This window comes from Ursus maritimus, unplaced genomic scaffold (assembly GCF_017311325.1).
Source record: "Ursus maritimus isolate PB19 unplaced genomic scaffold, ASM1731132v1 scaffold_2, whole genome shotgun sequence".
Lineage (NCBI taxonomy): Eukaryota > Metazoa > Chordata > Mammalia > Carnivora > Ursidae > Ursus > Ursus maritimus.
In genome coordinates, this window is record NW_024424452.1 from 15,168,531 (window position 1) to 15,189,544 (window position 21,014).

General features: G+C 42.8%; 1 protein-coding gene across 1 annotated transcript in view; it reads right to left on the reverse strand.

Moving 5' to 3' along the window:
• Positions 1-12,180: 12,180 nt before the first annotated feature.
• Positions 12,181-21,014, reverse strand: part of TPST1 (tyrosylprotein sulfotransferase 1) — a 158,158-nt gene continuing 149,324 nt past the window's right edge. Inside the window, exons 4-6 of the mRNA XM_040635003.1 lie at positions 17,416-17,466; positions 14,675-14,721; positions 12,181-12,729 (exon numbers count right to left, since the gene is read on the reverse strand). Coding sequence (XP_040490937.1) covers positions 14,704-14,721; positions 17,416-17,466 — 69 coding nt within the window. The 3' untranslated portion in view covers positions 12,181-12,729; positions 14,675-14,703. The remainder of the gene's footprint in view (positions 12,730-14,674; positions 14,722-17,415; positions 17,467-21,014) is intronic.

The window sequence follows — 21,014 nt, forward strand, 5'->3', positions numbered from 1 at the left end:
CGCTGCAGACGGGCGGGCCCGGGGGGGCCGAGAGCGCAGCGCGCGAGGGCGGGAGGGCGGCCACTCCCTCAGCGCTAACTGGCTCGCGGACCACCGCGCGGACCGCAAGGCCACCGGCCTGACCCGGCCGCCCCCCACTATTGGCCGAGGCGCCTCTGGCTCCGCCTTCGATTGACAGGAAACTCGTCCAGTCCGAGAGCAGGCAGCGCCGTCGGCCTGCGCCCGAGTGGCCACTGGAAGCCGGGCCTGATTGCCTGCCCTGCTCTTATTGGTCGTCGGGCCAGCAGGCCCGCCCCCTCCACCCGCTATCTCCCGCTCGGCGCGCAGGGCGGGCGCGTGGGGCTGCCGCCTCTACGCGGGCACTCCTCGTTGGCTCGGAGGGCGGTTCCCGCATCGGGGTCGGCGCCTCCTAACTTGAGAGGAGGCAGGGCTCACGACCGAGTCGTTCGTCTGTCTGCAGGGCAGTGGGTCCTGTGCCTCCTCGGACGTCGAAGGCCAGGAAAATCCGGGGGGGACCAGGTCACCCCAGTGGAGGTGCGGGAGGAGAGCTGAGGATGTGGCGGGAGGACGGCTGAAGTCGCTGAGCTTGTAAGAGAGGAGGGGCAGCCCTGCGACAGGGGCCAACCCTCCTCAAGCCATAAGGGCTAAACCTGGGTTTCCAGTCCTTCCTGATTGCCTCAAGCAGGAATCTGAAAAAAGAAAACGCGAAATAGGAGCAACCGAGTTCAATTAAGAATGGCAACGACTCTCCATCCTCTGCCTGCCGTTCCTCCGCAGATGGAGACAGGCCCTACCCAAAGCAGCTGACAGACTGTCTGCAGCGTCAGCGATTGTGTCCCCTCGCAGGGGGTTAAGGACTCTGGCAGGGATCAAGGTTTGAGCTCTTTCAAGCCATTTTTACAGCCAGTTCCTCATCCGATCCTCCTACTGTTGTGACAGAAAGAGAAATTGAGACCTAGAAGATCCGAACAGCTTCAGAGAGGTCAGCAGTGAGCTGGAGGCACAGCACTAGAAGTCTTCTAGGTCCGTGTTTTCTCCCACCTTACTTGCAACAAAATCACTTGGGGGGGGGGGGCGCTTGTTAAAATACAGATTCCAGTGCTTCCTTCAGGGAATCTGATTTGGTCTGTCTGGAGTGAAGCCCTTACCTGGGCATTCCTAACAAGCTGGTAGGTAAGACTGATGTTGCAGGTACACGAACCACACTTTGCGTAGCACTGCCCTAAACGGGGCCCCTTGAGGCTTCCTGTTATCTACCACTATCTTATTCCGCCTTTCTCAACAATATATATAACAAAATTTCTTCTTTCTATCCTATGACAATTAGGATGTTTCGGCTGTAACAGAAACTGCAGCCAAAAACTGGCTTAATAAGAGAATTTTATTATTGTACATAACAAGAAGTCTGAGCAGATCCTGGGTTGGTTCACCAAGTAACTCAACTGAACAAGGAGTTACCTGGACCAGCTTCCTTCCATTTATCCACTCTGCCAGATGGCCTCTCCTCCCCTAGGAATCCATTTGAGAAAACCACGGAACTAAGGGCTCTCAGGGAGACAGTTATTCCAACTCCTTAAGGAAAGGCTGTATAGAGAAAACGAGAAGGGAGCCCCAGAGGCCCAGGAGTTAGGGAAATGCATGTGCAACCAGTTTTACGCTGCATTCTGAATGTGTTGGAGTTTTCGTTTTCCCTTCCTGCTGAGGATTTCCTTCAGGAATGTAGTTTCCCAGTTACTTCTGTGTACACAGTGGGGGGACTCCAAGGTCAGCAGCCTGGAATGAGGACTTGCTGAATGAGTAGGAAGGGGTTGGAACAGGCTTTCTGGGAAAGCAGGGTAGTTTGCTGGCAGCAGCCATCTCCACCCAGCAGTGGAATGACTTCCAGGCCAGTTCACATGAGGGCTGTAGGGAAAGGTCAGTGAGACTTGGAGAGAGGGATGGGGTGAGTAGCAGATACTCATGCAGGGGTGGCGGCTACTCGCAGAGGCAGCCTTATACCCTGGGATCACTTCTCCAAGAGCAAACCAAACAAACAGGCCTGAGATCAAGCCCTGAGATTAGTAACTGATTCTATTCTCCCGTGTCTCCCTAAAGAAAAGAACTGAATGCCGGCAAATCTCTTAAAGTACTGATGTAGCTACTGAATTTTCTCTCCTGATTCTGATTTGTTGAATAAATAATTTAACAACCATAAAGGAAATGAAAACAGAAACAAAAGCATTCATCTTCTTTTCCATATTGCCTTCTTAGTTTTAATTTCGATTTAAATATTTTAGACATATAAACAATTATGGACACTAATAATTGGAAGCCCATGTACTTAGCTCCCAGCTCATGAAACACAAAATTATAAACAATTGTATCTGCACACACCTCCCTAATCTCATTCCTCCCCTCCTAAATATAGTATGTATTATTCCATGCATGTTTTCTCTTTAGTTGGGATATATAACACAGACAAGTGCAAAACCATATATGTACAGTTTGAAGAATACTTATAAAGGAGATACCCATAAAACCACCACTCAATCAAGAACTAGAACATTGCCAGGCCCCACATTCTCCAAGGGTCCTCCCTGATGAAGACAACCTCTGTTCTCCCAGAGGTCACCAACACCCTCACTTTTCTGACAATCATTTCCTTGTTTTCCAAGCTTAACCACCCTTATCTAGATCTCTAAGCAATGCAGTTTAATTTTAGCTGTTTTTAGACTTTTTAAAAAAGATTTTTTTTAGAGAAAGAGAGAGCAGGGGAAGGGGCAGACGGAGAAGGAGAGAGAGAATCTCAAACAGGCTCCCCACTGAGCATGGAGCCTGACATTTTATTTTCTCTCCTGTCCTACCAAGATCCTATGTGTATCCATTTAAGCATCTCCCTAGGGAATGCCTTTGTGTGTTCCCTTTCCAGCACCTGGCCACGGGACAAAACCCATCAGATTAACCCATCAGCCTTCCATGCTCTGCCTCTGGGTGAATGCCATCCTCGTGTGAATTGGTACCACTATAAATGCATGATTAACCATGCCGCCAGGCCATCTGTCCATGTGTTTCTTCTAGTCAGCTCTCTTCTTTTTTTTAATTGAGATATAATTGACATGTAACATTATATTAGTTTCCGGTGTACAAACATAATGATTCAATATTTATATAAACTGCAAAAAGATCACCGCTATAAACCCAGTCAATATCTAAGCTTCCTTTTCTATTTCCAATCTTATTCTTTCCAAGACCCCTCTGCGCTCTAGGAAATCGCCCCTCCTTCCAGCAAACAGCAATTTGGCTTTTATTGCATAGATTGATGAGGCTATCAGGCGTGAAGAACTCCCTCAACTTCCTACCATCTCCCTGGTGCGTTAACCTTCTTCTCTGGGTTTGAGGCTAAGTCTCCCAAGGAGGCTCTAACTTTTCCAGGATTCTTACTTGCTCCATCAGTCAGCCCTTTTCTGTCCTGAATTTTCAGTCTCTCTCTCTGTATCTTTTCTTTTGCTGTGGCCTTTTTAATGTGCCAGTTTCGCCCATCATAGCAAATAAAAATTCTTCTTCAATCCTGCATCCTTCTCTAGATAGCACACCTTCTTTCTCTGTCTCTTCGTAGCTGGTATCCTCACAAGAGTCCCCACGGCTTCCTCCACTTCCTTATTCCCATTGCAAAGTAGACTTCTCACCCTCACTGAAACTGCTCTCCCCGAGATCAGAGTGGCCTCCTAATTGCCAAGCCCAACAATCTGTCCTTGAACTCTCTGAAGCATGCCACTGTTGACCAGTTTCTCTCTCTTAAAACCCCTTTCTCCTCTGAATTCCATGAGCCTCTTCTGTCTCTCCTCTCCATCTCTTTCCCATCTCCTTTGCAGGGCTCACACACCCTCTCACCTCTTCAGAGCTGCTGGATCTCAGGATTAGCCCTTGGCTTTCTTCTTTCCTGTTTTACGTACACTGTTAAGGTGATTTTGTCTACTCGCATGATTTCAACCACATACGTTAAATATTCTCAAATTTAAATTTCCAACCCAGCTGTTTCTCCTGAACTTCATGCCCTTATCTTACATAAAACTGCTACTTCACATCTCTAACTGGATGACCCTAAGGGAAATTTGAAGTTAACACGTTCAAAACCTGACTCAGCATCTTCCCACCAAGCATTTCCATCCTCTCTTATTTCCCCCAATTCTCTCTCAATTCCTTGTTTCTTATCCATTGGGCACAAAGGGAGAAATATCATGGCTGAGAGGAGGGAGTTAGAGGGTTGGCTTTCCCTTGCTCTCCCAGCCTTGAGGACGATGTTGTTTGCCAACCGCTTCCCAAGGCACAAAAACTTGGCTAATGGCCCACTTGCTCTCAACCCAGCTCAGCTCTCCCCCAGCCTCTGATGCACTCCATTCACTACCCACTGCTATTCCTCAGCCTGGACTTCTCTACCTATCATCAGGTTGGTAAATGTGACCGATGTTCAGATTGGATCTCTCGCTTCTTTTCTGATCCCTCTTAAGTGTGCCTCACTGAATGCTAGAAGCTTAAAACCTAACAGCTACTTTTCCCAGAGTCCCTTGTATCCTGGATTCCATGCATGACCTAACTTTCACCAAGCAGATCAACGTACTTGAGACTTGGGTCGGAGGCCATGATTCTTACTCTTTTGGGAGGCAAGCTCAAATGTGGAAGTGTTAAAACTTCCTTTTTGCTGTGGTTGTAGCAGACTTCCCGGTATATACCTTCCTGAATGTCAAAAATCAGGGTGGAGGCATATGTTTTGTTGTCTTACTACTACTTCCTGTAACACCTCCAAGGTACAGTAACAATGCATGGCACACAGGAACTCAATACATGAATACTGAAAGAAATCTGTGCTATGATCACACTCAGATTATTATCTCCATGTACTTTTCCCTCTTGTATTTTATTGGTATTATTAGTATACAGGGGCATGAATTGCTATTATTAATATCAAAGAGGTAGGGAATTCCAGAATGCCATCACTCTGGGTTGGTGGGAAGGAGCTCCTGTCAAGTTGTGAGAAGTCCTAGGAGTCTTATCCAGAGCAAACACTAAGGGAATGCTCTTTGGATTGGGGTGCACACTGGTAACCATGGACATCTTCACGGTGTAAGATGACACAGGCCCTGTAGGGCTCTCATCTCAAGCTCTTAACATGTAGGCTCTTGATGAATGTTGTTTTATATTTTCACTTATTAATTAGAATAAAACAAAAATAACATATGAAACAGATGCAAAAATAACATCTAGAATTCCATGAAAATGGTGTTTCATGGATGTGGTTTGAAGGTCCATCATGTCCTACCTACTATTGCCTGTTACTTTCTCATACCTAATGTCTCTAAATGAGGCTGGTTCCAGTCACCTCTGGAAGCATTACAGTCAATGGGTGAGTATATTGGAACCACACCCCCAATTCTCCCTCCCACCTCACGCCCAGTTTGTGTGGCATTTTCACTGGTCTATCGTTTCAGGCTTAAGCACTTCCCAGCTTAAGTATCTATTACCTCGACATGATTCCATCAAGTGGAAAAAGAATTTAGGGGACATACAATCCCCTGCACCCTAAGAAAATGCACCCTGTCTTCTGATGTTCCCTTCTTTTGGGGCCTCTCCACCATTCTACATTCTTTGTCTTCCTAGGCATCCCGGCCCACTCAGAGACTTTGTTGGATTTGAGGCTGCGAAGGGCCTGCTTCTCTGAGGCGGAAAAAGAGTATCAGGGAAAAACAACTTGCCATTTGGGGGCTTCCTCGCTCTGATGTTTGTTCTGACATTTCTTGACGTTGCCAGCTAAGAGTCCCTTTGGTTGGCTAGAGACATTAAGGTATAGTGAAATATTTAAATATCCTGAGGCACGATAGAATTAAAATAATCTCTAAGAGTAGGGGTTTGCGCATTTTTCCTGTTAAGGGACACACAGGAAATATTTTCAGCTTGGTAGGCCATATAGTTTGTCTCTACTCGACCTGTAGCGAGAGAAAGCAGCCACAGACAAGACATATCTGGTAGGTGTGGCCAGATCTGGCTCACTGGCCGTAATTTGCCAACCCCCGTGTAAGATAAATAAATCCATCCTACCTGCATTGTGATCTTTTCAAACATGCTCCATCCAAACGTCCGAATGGCTGATACCCTGCTTCCTTTCTGATTCAAGTCTGTTATTCATTTGTGAAGATCAATCAATAGCCAAATCTTCAGATTATTAACACTACTAATTTATCACCCAAAGATTGGATAAATGACTTATTAGAAAATAAGGGAACTGAAAGTCAGTGTTAAGTCTAACTAGATGTGTAGTTTTGGGTAAGTTGCAGCACTACTCAAGATCCCAGTTTTTTTTGTTTTTGTTTTTTTTTATCTGTAGGATTAGGGGGTTCGATCTCTTATTTCTTTAAAAAAACATACTGTTTTTGGGGTCTCCTTGCGGTGGTGATGGCATGAGAGCAGAGTAGGAACTCCAGCAGCCAGTCACTGCAGGATAGGCATTGAGAAAGTTTCTTCCCCTCTTTGGCTGAGTTTTAGTTGCAAGCAGTGCAGCCAAAACGTAACCAAAAGGAGACATTATGCTTCCAGAGAAGTGTCGAGGAAAAGTACTGCAGGCAGGCAACAGTAGTGGCTGTTGGATCAGGCGCTAAAGGAAAGCGTGGAGAGATTCAACCAATTAGCCTGAAAGTTGGAGATAAAGTTCTTCTCCCAGAATATGGAGGCCCCAAAGTAGTTCTGGACCACGAGGATTATTTCTTATTTAGAGATGGTGACATTCTTGGAAAATATGTCGACTGAAATAAATCACTATTGAAATGACATCATGGGAAGCTGTCCATTCCACTGAAGTTCTGAAACCTTTCCTGTAAATAATTTCCATGTCTCTTTTATAACAAACTAATGATATCTAAGAACATAATAATAAATAACTCATTGTTTGCTTTTTTACAAAAATAGTTCATGTTGATCATAGCACATTTAGAAAACAGAGTTAAGCAGAAAGAAGAAAACAAGAATCCCCACAATTCCACCACCAAGAGATAACACTGTTAACATTTTGGAACATGTCCTTTCAGTTGTCTATCAACTTAGCTATTCTATTTAGTTTCCTATCTATCCTTTAAATAATAAAGATGGCATCATAATAAACAGCTTTGTGATCTCAAGTTTTCACTTAATGTAACATGAACATTTCTGTGTTATTAAATCTTTTTCTACAATATCATATTTATTAGCTGAGTTCTATTATGTGGATGTACCACAATTCATTTAACCAGTACCCCCTTTTGCTAGATTGCTTCAACTTTTTTATTTCCATAAACTATATTGCAATGGACAGTTTTGTAGAGAAAGCTTTGCACACATGCAAGATATATTTCCTTGATTGTTTTTCAACTTGAAAACTTTTTCATACATTCAGCAGTCATTCCATGTTTGGCCAATAGAGGGCATTTTAGGCTTTCTCAGGGTAAGGCCTTAGAGCCATTTCCATAATACGTAAGAACAAAAATAGTGGTTTTATTGTGAAAATGATTCAATTTTGGATCTTTGGCAATAATCAGCTCCAAAGGAAGAATCAAAGTCATTTATTTTTATCTCTAACAAAACTACTCTCTCTCACACTCACACACACACATACAACACCCAGTACTCAAATAATGAACTGCTCCACTACTCAAATAATGAACTGCTTTGTTAGGATTTCAACACAAAATGAATAAAAATTACTTCTTTTGCCCAATTCAGAATAACTAAGGAGGGAGTGTTCTGTTTTACACAAAGACCCAAAGTCTCTGCAGAAGACTGCAAGGGATAGTGACAAGCAGGAAAGGGAACTCAATGCTGAAAATATTGACCTCTCCAGAGAGAAGCCCAGACAGCTCCAGGATCTATAGTTCCTTTAGAAATACAGATTTGGGGGTAACACTAAACGAAGTCTTGCCTAGACCACTACTTATCTATCACCTACTAGCCAGGTTTTGGTAGGTGATGCTATATACATTTTGTTAGAACCTGAAATAATTGTTTCATGGGCATTTTTCTTGATTTTTACCAAGACCATAAATTCCCAAGGGCAGTGATCTGCCTATGCTTCCTGGCACACCACCCAATTATACCTGGCAAATTACTAAGTACAAGGGAGGTACTTAAACAGTTGCAAGTCAATGCTAATGGCAAGTTTCTATTCTAGTATAAAGATAATTATTGAGATGCAGAGTAGTGGTTAGGGTGTCGGCTCTGGAGCCAGATTGCCTGTGTTTGAATCCCGACTCTGTTACTAGCTGTACTCGGTACTTTACCCCCCGGAGCCAATGTTCGTAAAATGTAGGTCGTAACAGAACATACCTCAGATGGTAATTATGAGAATTAAAGGAGTTTAAACATGTAAAATGGTTAGCACAGAGCCTGGACCATGACACATTCCTAGTTAAGTATTACTAGATGGATTACTTGATTAAGTGATTACTGAGGGTTTTTTTTCCCTCTCATTTTTAAATTCTATGATTCTTCATGGCTGATGCTCTCTTCAAGCGCCTCCTGTGGCCCCTGCGGACACCAGCCTCTCTCTGGCCTTGCGGGTGCACCTGCTGTCTGTGGCCAATGGCTGTGCTGGCTCCAGGAAGTTCTCTGATAGTCAGAGGCCACACGTCTACCTGGTCGCTTCCTGTTACCTCCTTTTAAATTTTACTCCAGCCATCTTTCATTTGTTCAACAGGAGTTCCATTTGATTCACCAAATTACAATATCTCATAGACAGTCATCTTCATACATGTGATCGGAGAGGTCAACGAGAAACAGAAACGCTTTTCTTCATCGGGCTCAAAAGAAATGTGCTTGGGCCAGAAAGAAAGGAAGCTTTGTGAAAGAAGGAATGTCAACAGGGATGGCACAGCATCTGTTTCTTCAGGCCAGTTGGGCTGTGGTTTCCTTTTTCCCCCCCGAGTTGGCCATTTTGTGCAGCGGTTCTCCGCCCTTTTCCAATGCATGCCCACCTGTACTGGCGGAGTCTCTAGGGGTGGGCAGGTGTGAGAAATAAAAATCATGTCTCCTTTGGGGCAAGTACTGGAGGCGGGCTGCGTTACGGTTACAAAATGTCCTCCTCTCCCATTCCGATAGACTCTAGAGGAGTATGTGACCCCCTCCCTACAAAGTTAATGACATAAGACGAACACAGGAAATAAGCAAAAAAATAAATATTATGTTAAGCTGAAGCTGACTTTATTACCATTTGGAGGTTGGAGCAGTTATGTAAGGAGGAATGGCACTGAAAACAGCTGAGCCCTTAATGAGGCTGGGATGTCCTAGGGAGAGGGGAGAGGGTGTATGGACATCTGGAAGCAGCAGAAAGTGAAGGAGTGTAAGGAGACAGGCAGGAGGCGTACTGTGCACAAGAAAGCAGTGAGGCCACACTGTGGAGGCAGAACACTTTAGGTGTAATGTGTTAGGCTTTAGAGAATCAAAGAAGGTTTTTGAACAAACTATTGATATGGCAGCAGTATTCATTTTCAACTGAAGGGGACAGGCCTGGGGGAGTGGATGGAAAGAGGGGTGCTCAGGTCAGGCTTGGACTGAAGCACCAGCTCACCATGACGGCACTACCTGAGGGGCCTTGTCTAAGGGACTTGATCCAGTTGAGCCTGTTTTCTCATCAGTAAAATGACATGCCAGAGGTTTCTGGGAGAATTAATCATTTACCAAGTATTTTCCTGGGTTCCTAGAATGTGCTAGACACTTTGCTAGGTGTCAGAGATACAAAAATGGACAAGAAAAGATATAGTCTCTGTGTTCCAGGAACTTACTATCTAGTATAGGAGACTGACAATAAAAAAAAAAAAAGTCAACATTAAAAACTGCAAAGTCTGATAAGGTGATACTGTGAAGACGAGAAGCAGGAAGGGCATCTACATTTTAGTTCGAGAGGTCAGGAAGGGTCTCTCTGAGGAAATGGAATTACTGAGACCAGAGAACTGAAGAGGAGGCTATCAGGCAAAGAGCAAAGGAAAGAACATTCCAGAGAGAGGCAGGAAAAGCTTGGTGTGTTTCCGGGAGATGCAAAGAACCTTAGAGCACATGGGTGGAGGTGGGGGAGATGGAGAGACGGGCAGTGGCTGGGTCATGGCAGGAACAGGGCTTCTATTCTAAAAGAGAGGGTAAGGGGGGAAGGGCATAACTGTACGTGCATTGTAAAACTATTACTCCGCTGTGTGCTAAACAGAATTGGGGGGGCAAGGGTAAGAATGGGGTATTATTTAGGAGGCTCTCTAATGCAACAGTCTAGGTGACAGATGGTGCTGTCTTACGTTAGGGTGGGAGCAGTGGAGCTGAAGGGAAGTAGATGGATTCAAAGAATATTTTAAACATAGAATCAAAGATTTTGTATGTGGAGGGAAAAGGGAAGAAAAGACTCTTCCATGTCTGGCTTGAGTGACTTGGTAGAAAATATTATTTGCTGATGGGTAGGACCAGAGGATGCCGAATTCTCAAGCCAGGCTTTTATGTTAAGAAAACACATAAAACACCTTGTTCAGTGCCTCGCACATAGAAGACCCTCAATAAATAGAAATTACTATTATTATCTGGTCATTCTGTATTGTAGAACAGTGGCTTTTAGAAAACAGCCAGGAACAGCAACTTCTCTGTCCTTAAATGTAGTCCGCAGGCATGAAATAGAACAGGATTCTGAGACAAACGGATGAAAGCAAGTCTTCATGAAACAAATTACAACAAAATCTTCATTGAGAAGTTAAGATGCAGGCCAATTAACCTTCAACAAAGGAGGAAAGAATATACAACGGGAAAAAGTCTCTTCAATAGTGTTGGGAAAACTGGACAGCCACATGCAAAAAAATGAAACTTCACTTTCTCACACCATGCACAAAAAATAAACTCAAAACATATTAAACACCTAAATGTGAGACGTGGAACCATAAAAATCCTAGAAGAGAGCACAGGTAGTAATTTCTCTGACATCAGCCATAACAACATTTTCTAGATATGTCTCCTGTGGCAAGGGAAATAAAAGCAAAAATAAACTGTTGGGACTTCATCAAAATAAAAAGCTTCTGTACTGAAAAGAAAACAATCAACAAAACCAAAAGGCAACCTACAGAATGGGAGCAGATATTTGCAAATGACATATCTGACAAAGGCTTAGTATCCAAAATACATAAAGAACTGATACAACTCAACACCCAAAAAACAAATAATCCAATTAAAAATGGGCAGGAGACATGGACAGACAGTTCTCCAAAGACATGCAGATGGCCAACAGACACATGAAAGGAAGCTCAGTATCACTCATCATCAGGGGAATGCAAATCAAAACTACAATGAGATCTCACCTCACACCTGTCAGAATGGCTAAAATCAAAAACACAAGAAATGACAAGTGCTGGGGAGGATGTGGAGAAAAAGGAACTGCTGGTGGGAATGAAAACCCGAGCAGCCACTGTGGAAAAGAGTATGGAGATTCCTTAAAAAGTTAAAAATAGTACAAGCCCAGTAATTGCACTACTGGGTATTTACCCAAAGAATACAAAAACACTAATTCAAAAGGATACATACACCCCGATGTTTATAGCAGCATTATTTACAATAGTCAAATTATGGAAACAGTCCAAGTGTCCATTGATTGATGAATGGATAAGAAAGATGTGGTACACACACACACACACACAGAGGAATATTAGTTGGCCATAAAAAATGATCTCTTGCCATTTGCAACAACATGGATGGAGCTACAGAGTATAATGCTAAGCAAAATAAGTCACAGAAGGACAATTACCATGTAATTTCACTCATTTGTGGAATTTAAGAAACAAACGAATGAAGAAAAAAAAGAGAGAGAGACAAACCAAGAAACAGACTCAACTATAGGGAATAAACTGATGGCTACCAGACGGGAGGTAGTTAGGAAGGGGTGAACTAGGTGATGGGGATTAAGGAGTGCACTTGTGATGAGCACTGGGCGCTGTACGGAACTGCTGAATCACTGTGTTGTACACCTGAAACTGACATAACACTGTACGTTAACTATAATGGAATTAAAATAAAAAACTTAATTAAAAAAGTTATGATGCATACAAGGAAATATCTACAATACAGCCAACTGAAGAAACTTTGGCTTATTGATCACCATCTGATAAGGTCTTACTGCTTCTCTAAAATCACAGTAACGAGAACATGTAAACCGCCAGAATGCTTCACACATTTAAAGCTTTTATTTTGAAAAATAAAATACAAAAGTCATTAAGTTGTAAATGTATACGGTAATTCCTCAACTTCTCAAAAACAATACAATGAATTATTTAAATAATTAAGATATTTAATATTATCCACATCAATACATTTAAACAGGAAGTGTCTACAAAACATTAGAACGTGTACGGACCACCTATTCCAAGATGAAACTGCCCAATTTCGCTTGTAGAATTCCATTTTAAAACCCTCCCCTTGAAACAAAAGTTTGCAATCTGGTAAGAAAAGATGAGGACCAGAGCAGTTTTAACAGAAAGCACATGCTCCCTCTGGGCTTCTATCCACAGGGTTGTGCACGTATTAGGATCAAGAGCACTGGACTCAGGAAGCAGATCACTCGGGAAGGCCCGAATGTATAGTGACATCCCGCCCTCTCAGTAGGAGACTGGCAAGGGAACAGGAGATGCGGGCCATGGTACATACGCTCCACTGATCTCAGCAGGGACAGCCAGTCCTAGAAATTTCGCTTCTGTTGAAAGGCAGCAGTCTTCCCTAGGGCAAACAGAACAAGGTTACAGGTGTGGAGTCACACTTTATTCTCCCCTGCACCATACTGCCTCCTTCCCAGTTATGGTCCTGGCAGAAGCCAGGCAGACAGGGAGGAGGACAGACAATTACAAGGGCAGCTGCCTCAGAAGGACTACCCAGGAAGCACACTCTCCCGCAGTCTGGGATGCTTTTAGATGCCTGTCAGGAGCTTCAGGACACAAAACAAGCAGATGGCAGCCAAAGCAAGGGCTGCTCCTGCCCATTTCTAAAAACTGTCATCTGCAGTCAAAGCCACTGCAGGGGCCCGGGTAGGGATGTCACATGTCCAGGGGTCCAACATGCTGACTCTTCACTGGAAAGAGTAGATACCAAGGTTCTTTAGAGGAAGCTTTAGAGAACACAGTGACAGTCGTTCAAATGCCAAAGGGACCCAAAAGACTCAGAAAGACTAGTAACCTCCCTGAGATGCTTTGTTGTCTTCCTTGCTTCTTCTGAGTCCTTCTCTCACTGCATGCGGCCCTACACGCCGCAACAAGCATACAAGGATGAAATGAGGCTGTGGAGGCAACTCGAAGGCTGGAGTGCACTGACACTTCATTCTGTCTTGTAAAACATTCAATAAATGGATCCCTGCATGTGCATTTCACAGAGGGAGTTTATCTATAAAAGGTATGATAACTGCTGTTCTATGCGTCCAGAGAGCCTATGTCTAACATTTAGCATTTGCTCCTTAGCAAAAAGGCAGTCATAAGTCCTGAAACCTATTATTAGCTCAAAGTCATCCATGATTTTGACATGGCATAGCAGTGTTCGTGTGCTTTTTCAGCCTATTATCCATTAACCCAGCAAGTCATAAAAACCCCTTATTCAAATTATTCAGTCTTAATTTTCTCATCAGTACAACAGGTATAACACCACCTACCTGCCAGAGCTTGGAACTTTGAATGAATTCATTCATATAAATATACATATATGAATATCATATTATTATTACACAGTATGTGTCATATAATATATGTCATTTATACATTATGTATATAAAATTCTTGATATTTTATGCCTTGTATAGAGTATGCAGTCAATACACTGTTATTATATAAAATAAAAATAGAACAGCAAGCAAAACTATAAGAAAAAAATCAGATTTTTAAAAAAAGCTTTTCGAGTTCCAAATGATCTAAGGCATTACCACATCATTCAGAACAAAACAGAATCTTAAGGAAGTGTGGGAAAGGGGCGTGAGCTCTGGGCAGCTGCGTCAGGAGGTCTGGGTTCAGAAACCAGCGTTGCCACTAATTGGCTGGTGTCCCTGGACACGTACCTGATGCTTACTCAGACATTAAAGGGGACTGATACGGCATGGCTGGCCTAACCCAACCGTAGCCCTTACCTACAATGAGACAATGTAGGTTACAAATAAGATCTCATCGTACTTTAAAATCAGCAAGGACAGACTTGACCAACTCCCAAAAATATTACTGCAAAAACATCTGCACGCCCAGCGCACACAGAAGCAGCTCTGGCTTTCACCTTCCTGTGATGGGACTCTGACAAAGAACCTGCTCTCTCTGGGGTCAGTTTCCTTATCTGCAAACAGGTTATTGGGGGTAATGGTCTCCAGATTTCCTTCCGCTAAAATATTTTATTATCTTATACTCCCCCTCATATTAAAAATAACAACTAACACTGCTGTAGTGCTTACTACATGCCAAGCTTTCTGTAGACATTATTATGGTTAATTCTTACTACTACTGTCTTACTGATACTGTCCTCGTTTACAGATAAGGAAGTTAAGACACAGAGAAGCAATTTGCTCAAGGCCACAGAGCCCAGATTCCAACCCAGGCCGACGGACTCCAGAGATGTGCTCTCCATGCCAGCCACACTGCCTCCTAAGACAGCTTAAGCAGGGAAACCCAAAGACCAAGGCATGTCCCCCAACTCTCACCTCATGTACGTAAGAGGTTCCTGGCTCTGCTATTCCACTTCCTCAGTCTGTCAAAGGAAACAAAAGATGTTTGAAAAGTCCTTGAAGTTCATCACGATGAAAACTGACTGCTCCCATTAAAATATCAGGGGTAGCTTGTAGGCTCTGAACACAGATTTTCTAATGAACTCCGTCTGCTACTATTGTATAATAAAGAATCTGACTGGCCTATGTCCCTAGTTCCTGGTAGGGAGACTCTAAATTCTTGGATTTTCCCAGGTAACAGGAATGTCTTCACTATTCAGGAGCTCCCTGGATCATACCTGAGCTTATGCTAAGAGAGGAGATAACTCAGGAGGGGGGCTGGTCACAGAAAGATCAAACCTGTGATTAGAGAGTTGGGACTTGGAGCCAGCCAACCTCTGGATAGGGGATGTTGACTGGGACTGACTTCAACCACACGCTCAATGATTCATCAATCATGTCTATGAAATCAGATCCCAATAAAAACCACGGGCGCTGCAGTTCAGTTCGGTGGAGCTCCCTGGGTGGTGAACGCACTGATGTGCCGCGGACAGGGAGAAGTGCCCTGACTGCGGGTGGTGTGGGCATAGCTCTGTGGTTGAGACCCTCGCAGTCCTTGTCCCACATGTCTCTTCATTTGACTGATCCTGATTTGTATCCTTTATAACAAAACTGTAAGTATAGCACTTTGCCTAGTTCTGTGAGCCACTTTATTTATTTTTTTATTTTTTTTATTAACATATAATGTATTATTTGTTTCAGGGGTACAGGTCTGTGATTCATCAGTCTTACACAATTCACAGCTCTCTGTGAGCCACTTTCGCTAAATACCAAACCTGAGGGCTCTGTGGGCTTCAATTTTCTCATGTATTGTAAGTTAAATCCAAGTCTTTTATAGCCCTTTTCTAAATATGAGTGTGTGTGATGCATTTAACCACAGTAAGGGGTATGAAGTTCCCAGTAAGCCTTTTGCGCATTTTTAATTTTTATTTATTTATTATTATTATTTTTTTTTTACTGATTTGTAGGAATCCTCTATATTCTACAAATGAGTCCTTTGTTTCAAATTATTTTATCCCACTTGAGGTATACCTTTTTACTCTCTCTATGATGCTTTCTAATAAATAAATATTATCAATTTTAATGGAGCCCAAGTAATCCATTTTAAAGTTAATGATTAGTGCTTTTTATGATCTGTTTAAGAAATCCTTCCCTCTTAAGGTCATGAAGATATTCTCCTTTATTGTCTCTTTAAAACTTCATTATTTTGCCTTTCGCATTTAGGTCTATAATCTGCCTGGATATGATTTTTGTGTATGCTGTGAAGCAGAGGTTATCGCTTTTAGTCTCAAATTCCCTTTCTTGATTCCTTCAAACTTATTATGCAAAACAGTCTTTGGATTTGACATTCCTTCAAGACTTGCCTCTTGGATTATTCTCTGGCTCCAACTGCCACACGTGCAAGTGACCGATGGCTTATTCATGAACCCAGCCGGGTTTCTGGGGCATCACGCCTAGCCCAGGCTCAGGGGCCGGGGCCTCCTTGTTTGCAAATTTGATCAGTCTTTAGGGGAGATCAGAAGTTCCCTAAGAAGATCTTTTTTTTCTCTGACTCTTGAGGACTCCCAACTGCTCACCCATAACAGAAGTTCGGTAAACATTTGTTGAATAAGTAAAATGAGTGAGAAGGAGGATTAAAGTTGTGTATATGCTAATAAGAATATGCTTTGAAATTCTCAAGTAATACATATCAACTATTAACGGCTGACTGTTATTGAACAAGGATCTGAGAAGACAGAGCCTTCAACCCTGGTGTGAGACAGCTTCTCTTAGAGAGCCCAGCCCACTTACTCCAGGCTTGCGTCAGGCAACGTGACTTCACACAGAGTCTGTGAGGAGGTATGTTTCCCTCACCAATCCATGTCTGGAATGATTTTAGAGACCGAGTTCAGTGCTGAGTCTACATTTCCTATTTACAAGCCGATTACTGAGAGCGGCAGTCTGGAGGCAACATGCACTATCATTAGGCTAGAAAGGGAAGTCTGCTGCTGTGCTCCGGTACCAGTTACCCGTTTTTTCACCACTACGATATGGGGATGGCAGATGATGCTCAGATGCAGAAACTCTGGGCTACCTCAGGCACACAGTGTCAGCTGTAACACTGCCTGTTTCTCTTCAACTCAAGAAACAAAACCGAAACCCGATAAGTGAAGGCGTAACATTACAAGGATTAACTCTGGATCTTGATTTTCACTAAATCTTTTAAAAAGTAGAAGTTATAATTTTCAAACTCTCACTGTCCTTTCCCAACTTGGGGGCTTTGCAGTTGAGGGCCAATGGCTGTGAATATAATGTATTCACAAGTCTTCTAGGCTCCAAATAAGACAAGTTAAAGGCCATGGATGTACAGATGATAGGAAAAGGGTGGCTGTATGGTTTATGTCAAGTTAGATCAGAAGGCCAGAGCAGATTCACCAAGGCAGGCTTCTTATCTGTGGAATACCATATGGCTTGTGAGTCACCTCAAGCAACTGGATTTTAGTTATCAGTAAAGTAGTTCCCTAATTTTGGAAGACACTGACACTGAACTCTCTCAAATTAAAACTGTGTTAAATTACTGTTAAAACCAACGATTACCAGAGGCCAGTCTTTCTACCACCAGCATAGCACTCTTTAAAAAGATCCCTCTGACACAAGAGCCCATCTATCACATTAAGAAGAGGAAGCAGATACAGTACCTGTGGTTTTTCTTTAAGAAATTCAGGGAGCTGAAATTCTCCTTTATAGACCTGGAAAAACAAAGCCAAGCGTGAGTTTAAGGAAACAGGTACTGTCATCATCACTTCAGGATGCTTGCAATGCCTGACGGTGGATGGATTTAGTGCTTCATTCTCGGTGAGTTTTAGAATGGGAGGGAAGCCTGTCAGTTTAAAAACAGCTGGCATTGAAGGCCTGAGTGAAATCCCCACTCACCCTGGTCCCACCTGTTCTACATTTGCCTGAGTGCTCCAATGCGGGCTGGCTGGGAGAGGGCCCGGAGTATCCGAAGAAGAAAAAAAGCATCCCAGCATTCCAAGCTCCAATCATGTGAGCTGAGAGAGAAAACAGCCCTGGGCCATCTCTCTCAGGCAACCAACAGAGAATCCACACAATTTAGGAAGATTCCCCCTGATATCCTGTTGAAATCTCCACCCTTACAAATCTAAGATTTATTTCAAATTTACTTTTATTATTTTTTTAAATTTTTAAAAAAGAGTTTATTTTATTTGACAGAGAGAGAGAGAGAGCACACAAGCAGCAGAGGGAGAGGGAGAAGCAGGCTTCCCGCTGAGCAGGGAGCCCCATGCAGGGCTCGATTCCAGGACCCTGGGATCATGAACTGAGCCGAAGGCAGACAGACGCTTAACCAGCTGAGCCACCCAGGTGCCCCCAAATTTGCTTTTCTTAATGTCCCCTATATTCCCATAATAATTTGAATATTAGGTGATTCTTAAAATGATGGATCTTTAACTTCAAGAAATCTTATAAAAACTTACTCTTCTCAATGTATAAAATTATATTACAAGCAAGAATAAGGAAATAACTTTAAAAAACAATACCACTTATAACAACATGAAAAAACCCCCACCAGATACCTGAGAATAAATCTAGTAAAAGATGTATAAGATCTTTACACAGAAAACTATAAAAATTATTGAGATAAATTAAAGACCAAATAGAGAGACATACCACTTCCAGGGACTGGAAGACTCAATATAGTAAAGATGTTCATTATCCTTAACAAAGGAATTCCAATCAAAATTCTAGCATACTTTTTTGGGTGGAGAGGGCAGGGGTACTTTCAAGCTGATTGTAAAAGTTATATGGAAATGCTCAGGGCCAGGAATAACCAAAGTAATCTTAAAAAGAGCAAAGTGGGGGAGTTACTCCACTAGATATTAAAACTTATTATTATACAGCTATAATTAAGCCGATTATACACTAGATATACATACAATTATAATTGTTACAATATATATTAATATATGTTATATATACTATTATATATATAAAATAATAAAGATAATAATTAAGTTAGAGTGAAGACAGTAAGGCTTTGGTACAAGTACAGACAAATATATTAATGAAACAGAATGAAGAACCTAGAAACAGACCCTTGTATACAGATACTTGGTTTATGACAAAGGTGGCATTGCAAGCAATGCATTTTAATTAGAATGAATAAATAAATAAACGTGGTATATAAAGATATTGAGTAGCAATTAAGAAAAATGAACTACTGCTATGACAATAACATAGATGAATCCCAACACACAATGAGAAGCATAAAAGCCAGACCCCTAAAAGTGATATACACGTCTCCATTTAAAAAAAATTATTTTTTAAAGATTTTATTTATTTATTTGACAGAGAGAGACAGCCAGAGAGAGAGGGAACACAAGCAGGGGGAGTGGGAGAGGGAGAAGCAGGCTCCCAGCAGAGGAGCCTGATGTGGGGCTTGATCCCAGAATGCCAGGATCACGTCCTGAGCCAAAGGCAGACGCTTAACGACTGAGCCACCCAGGCGCCCCTCCATTTAAAATATTTTAAAGTTTGTAAAAAGGCGAAACAACTTGATGATGTTAGAAATCAGGATATTGCTTACTCCGGGGAGAAGGGAGGTGGTAGTGACTGGGAAGGGGATGAAAGAGCTTCCAGGGGGAATTTTCTGTCTTAATATGGATAGTAACTGTGAAGGTGTATCCTTTTTTTTTAAAAAAAAGATTTTTATTTATTTATTTGTCAGAGAGAGAGCGAGAGCACAAGCAGGGAAGCAGCAGGCAGAGGGAGAAGCAGGCTCCCTGCTGAGCAAGGAGCCTGAAGTGGGACTCGATCCCAGGACCCTGGGATCATGACCTGAGCTGAAGGCAGATGCCCAACCGACTGAGCCACCCAGGCGTCCCAGGTGTGTTCATTTTGTATAATTTATACAGGTATGATTTGTGTAATTTTTCTGTATGTTATACTTCAAGAGCAAAAATGAAAAAATTAAGCCAGTAACTTAATGCTAAAAATTTATTAACACACACACACACTCTCTCTCTCTCTCTCACTCTCTATTTAAATACAAGGATGTTTCAACACGGCAACAGCAAAAAAACTGGGAACTATTTGTGCCAATGAAGAGTAAAGAAGGTCTCCATTTAGGGCGCCTGGGTGGTTTGGTCGGTCATGATCCCAGGGTCCTGGGATCGAGCCGTCCATCAGGCTCCCTGCTCAGTGGGGAGTCTGCTTCTCCCTTTGCCTCTCCCTCTGCTTGTGCTCTCTCTCTCTCTGTCAAATAAGTAAATACATAAAATCTTAAAAAAAAAAAAAAGATGGTTTCCATTAGCCAAAGTCTGATAATTGATGAACCTGAGAAAGTAGGATAAGAAACTACAGATGGTTATTGGGAAGAGAGTCACTGAGTAGCCTCTCCTTGCAAAAAGAAGTCTTCTAAATGGTGAATCCTAAAGCCCACAGACCTAAAGGATTCTTACTTGGTTATAAGATGACCGATTTACTTCTAGGAGTAGCATTCTCTGAAACTCAGAGAATGAATGTACTTTGTGCCTTCTCTTTCTCTACAGTTTCTAAAACCTGCCCCATTCTTCACAGTCTCTTAGAAGCCTAAATTAAAACGAAGACATCGGACTTTTGGATAGGGCCCGTCTTCAGAGCTGCATCACAATGTCAGGGAAAGTGGGTGCAGGATAACAACACTGCATCCCCTAGGACTGTTTCAAAAGCTACCACGATCTCTTTCACACCCTCAAATATTCCCAGGTCACGGGGGTCTAACCTAGCTGCTCCCCGAAGAATCTGCATGGAAGAACCCTCTTCGTTCTACCCTATCACCACAGGCCAAACATTGTTCCAGCTTCCTGCACCGTGCCCCTGCCCATTTTACGGAGATGTAACTGACATATAACCTTGTATTACTGTTCCAGCTTTCTTTCTTTTTTTTTTAAAGATTTTATTTATTTATTTGACAGAGATAGAGACAGCCAGCGAGAGAGGTAACACAAGCAGGGGGAGTGGGAGAGGAAGAAGCAGGCTCACAGTGGAGGAGCCTGATGTGGGGCTCGATCCCACAACGCCGGGATCACGCCCTGAGCCGAAGGCAGGCGCTTAACCGCTGTGCCACCCAGGCGCCCCCTGTTCCAGCTTTCTGATGCAGGAAGTATCTCAGCCCCTGGAGTTGTGTATCATGTGATTTTGCCCTAGTCCCTCTTCCAGTTAGTGGGTTAGGTCCCCAAGCAACTTTTCTTATATTCCTCATATTCTCTGACTCAGAAACTGGCTCTCCTCTCCTTTA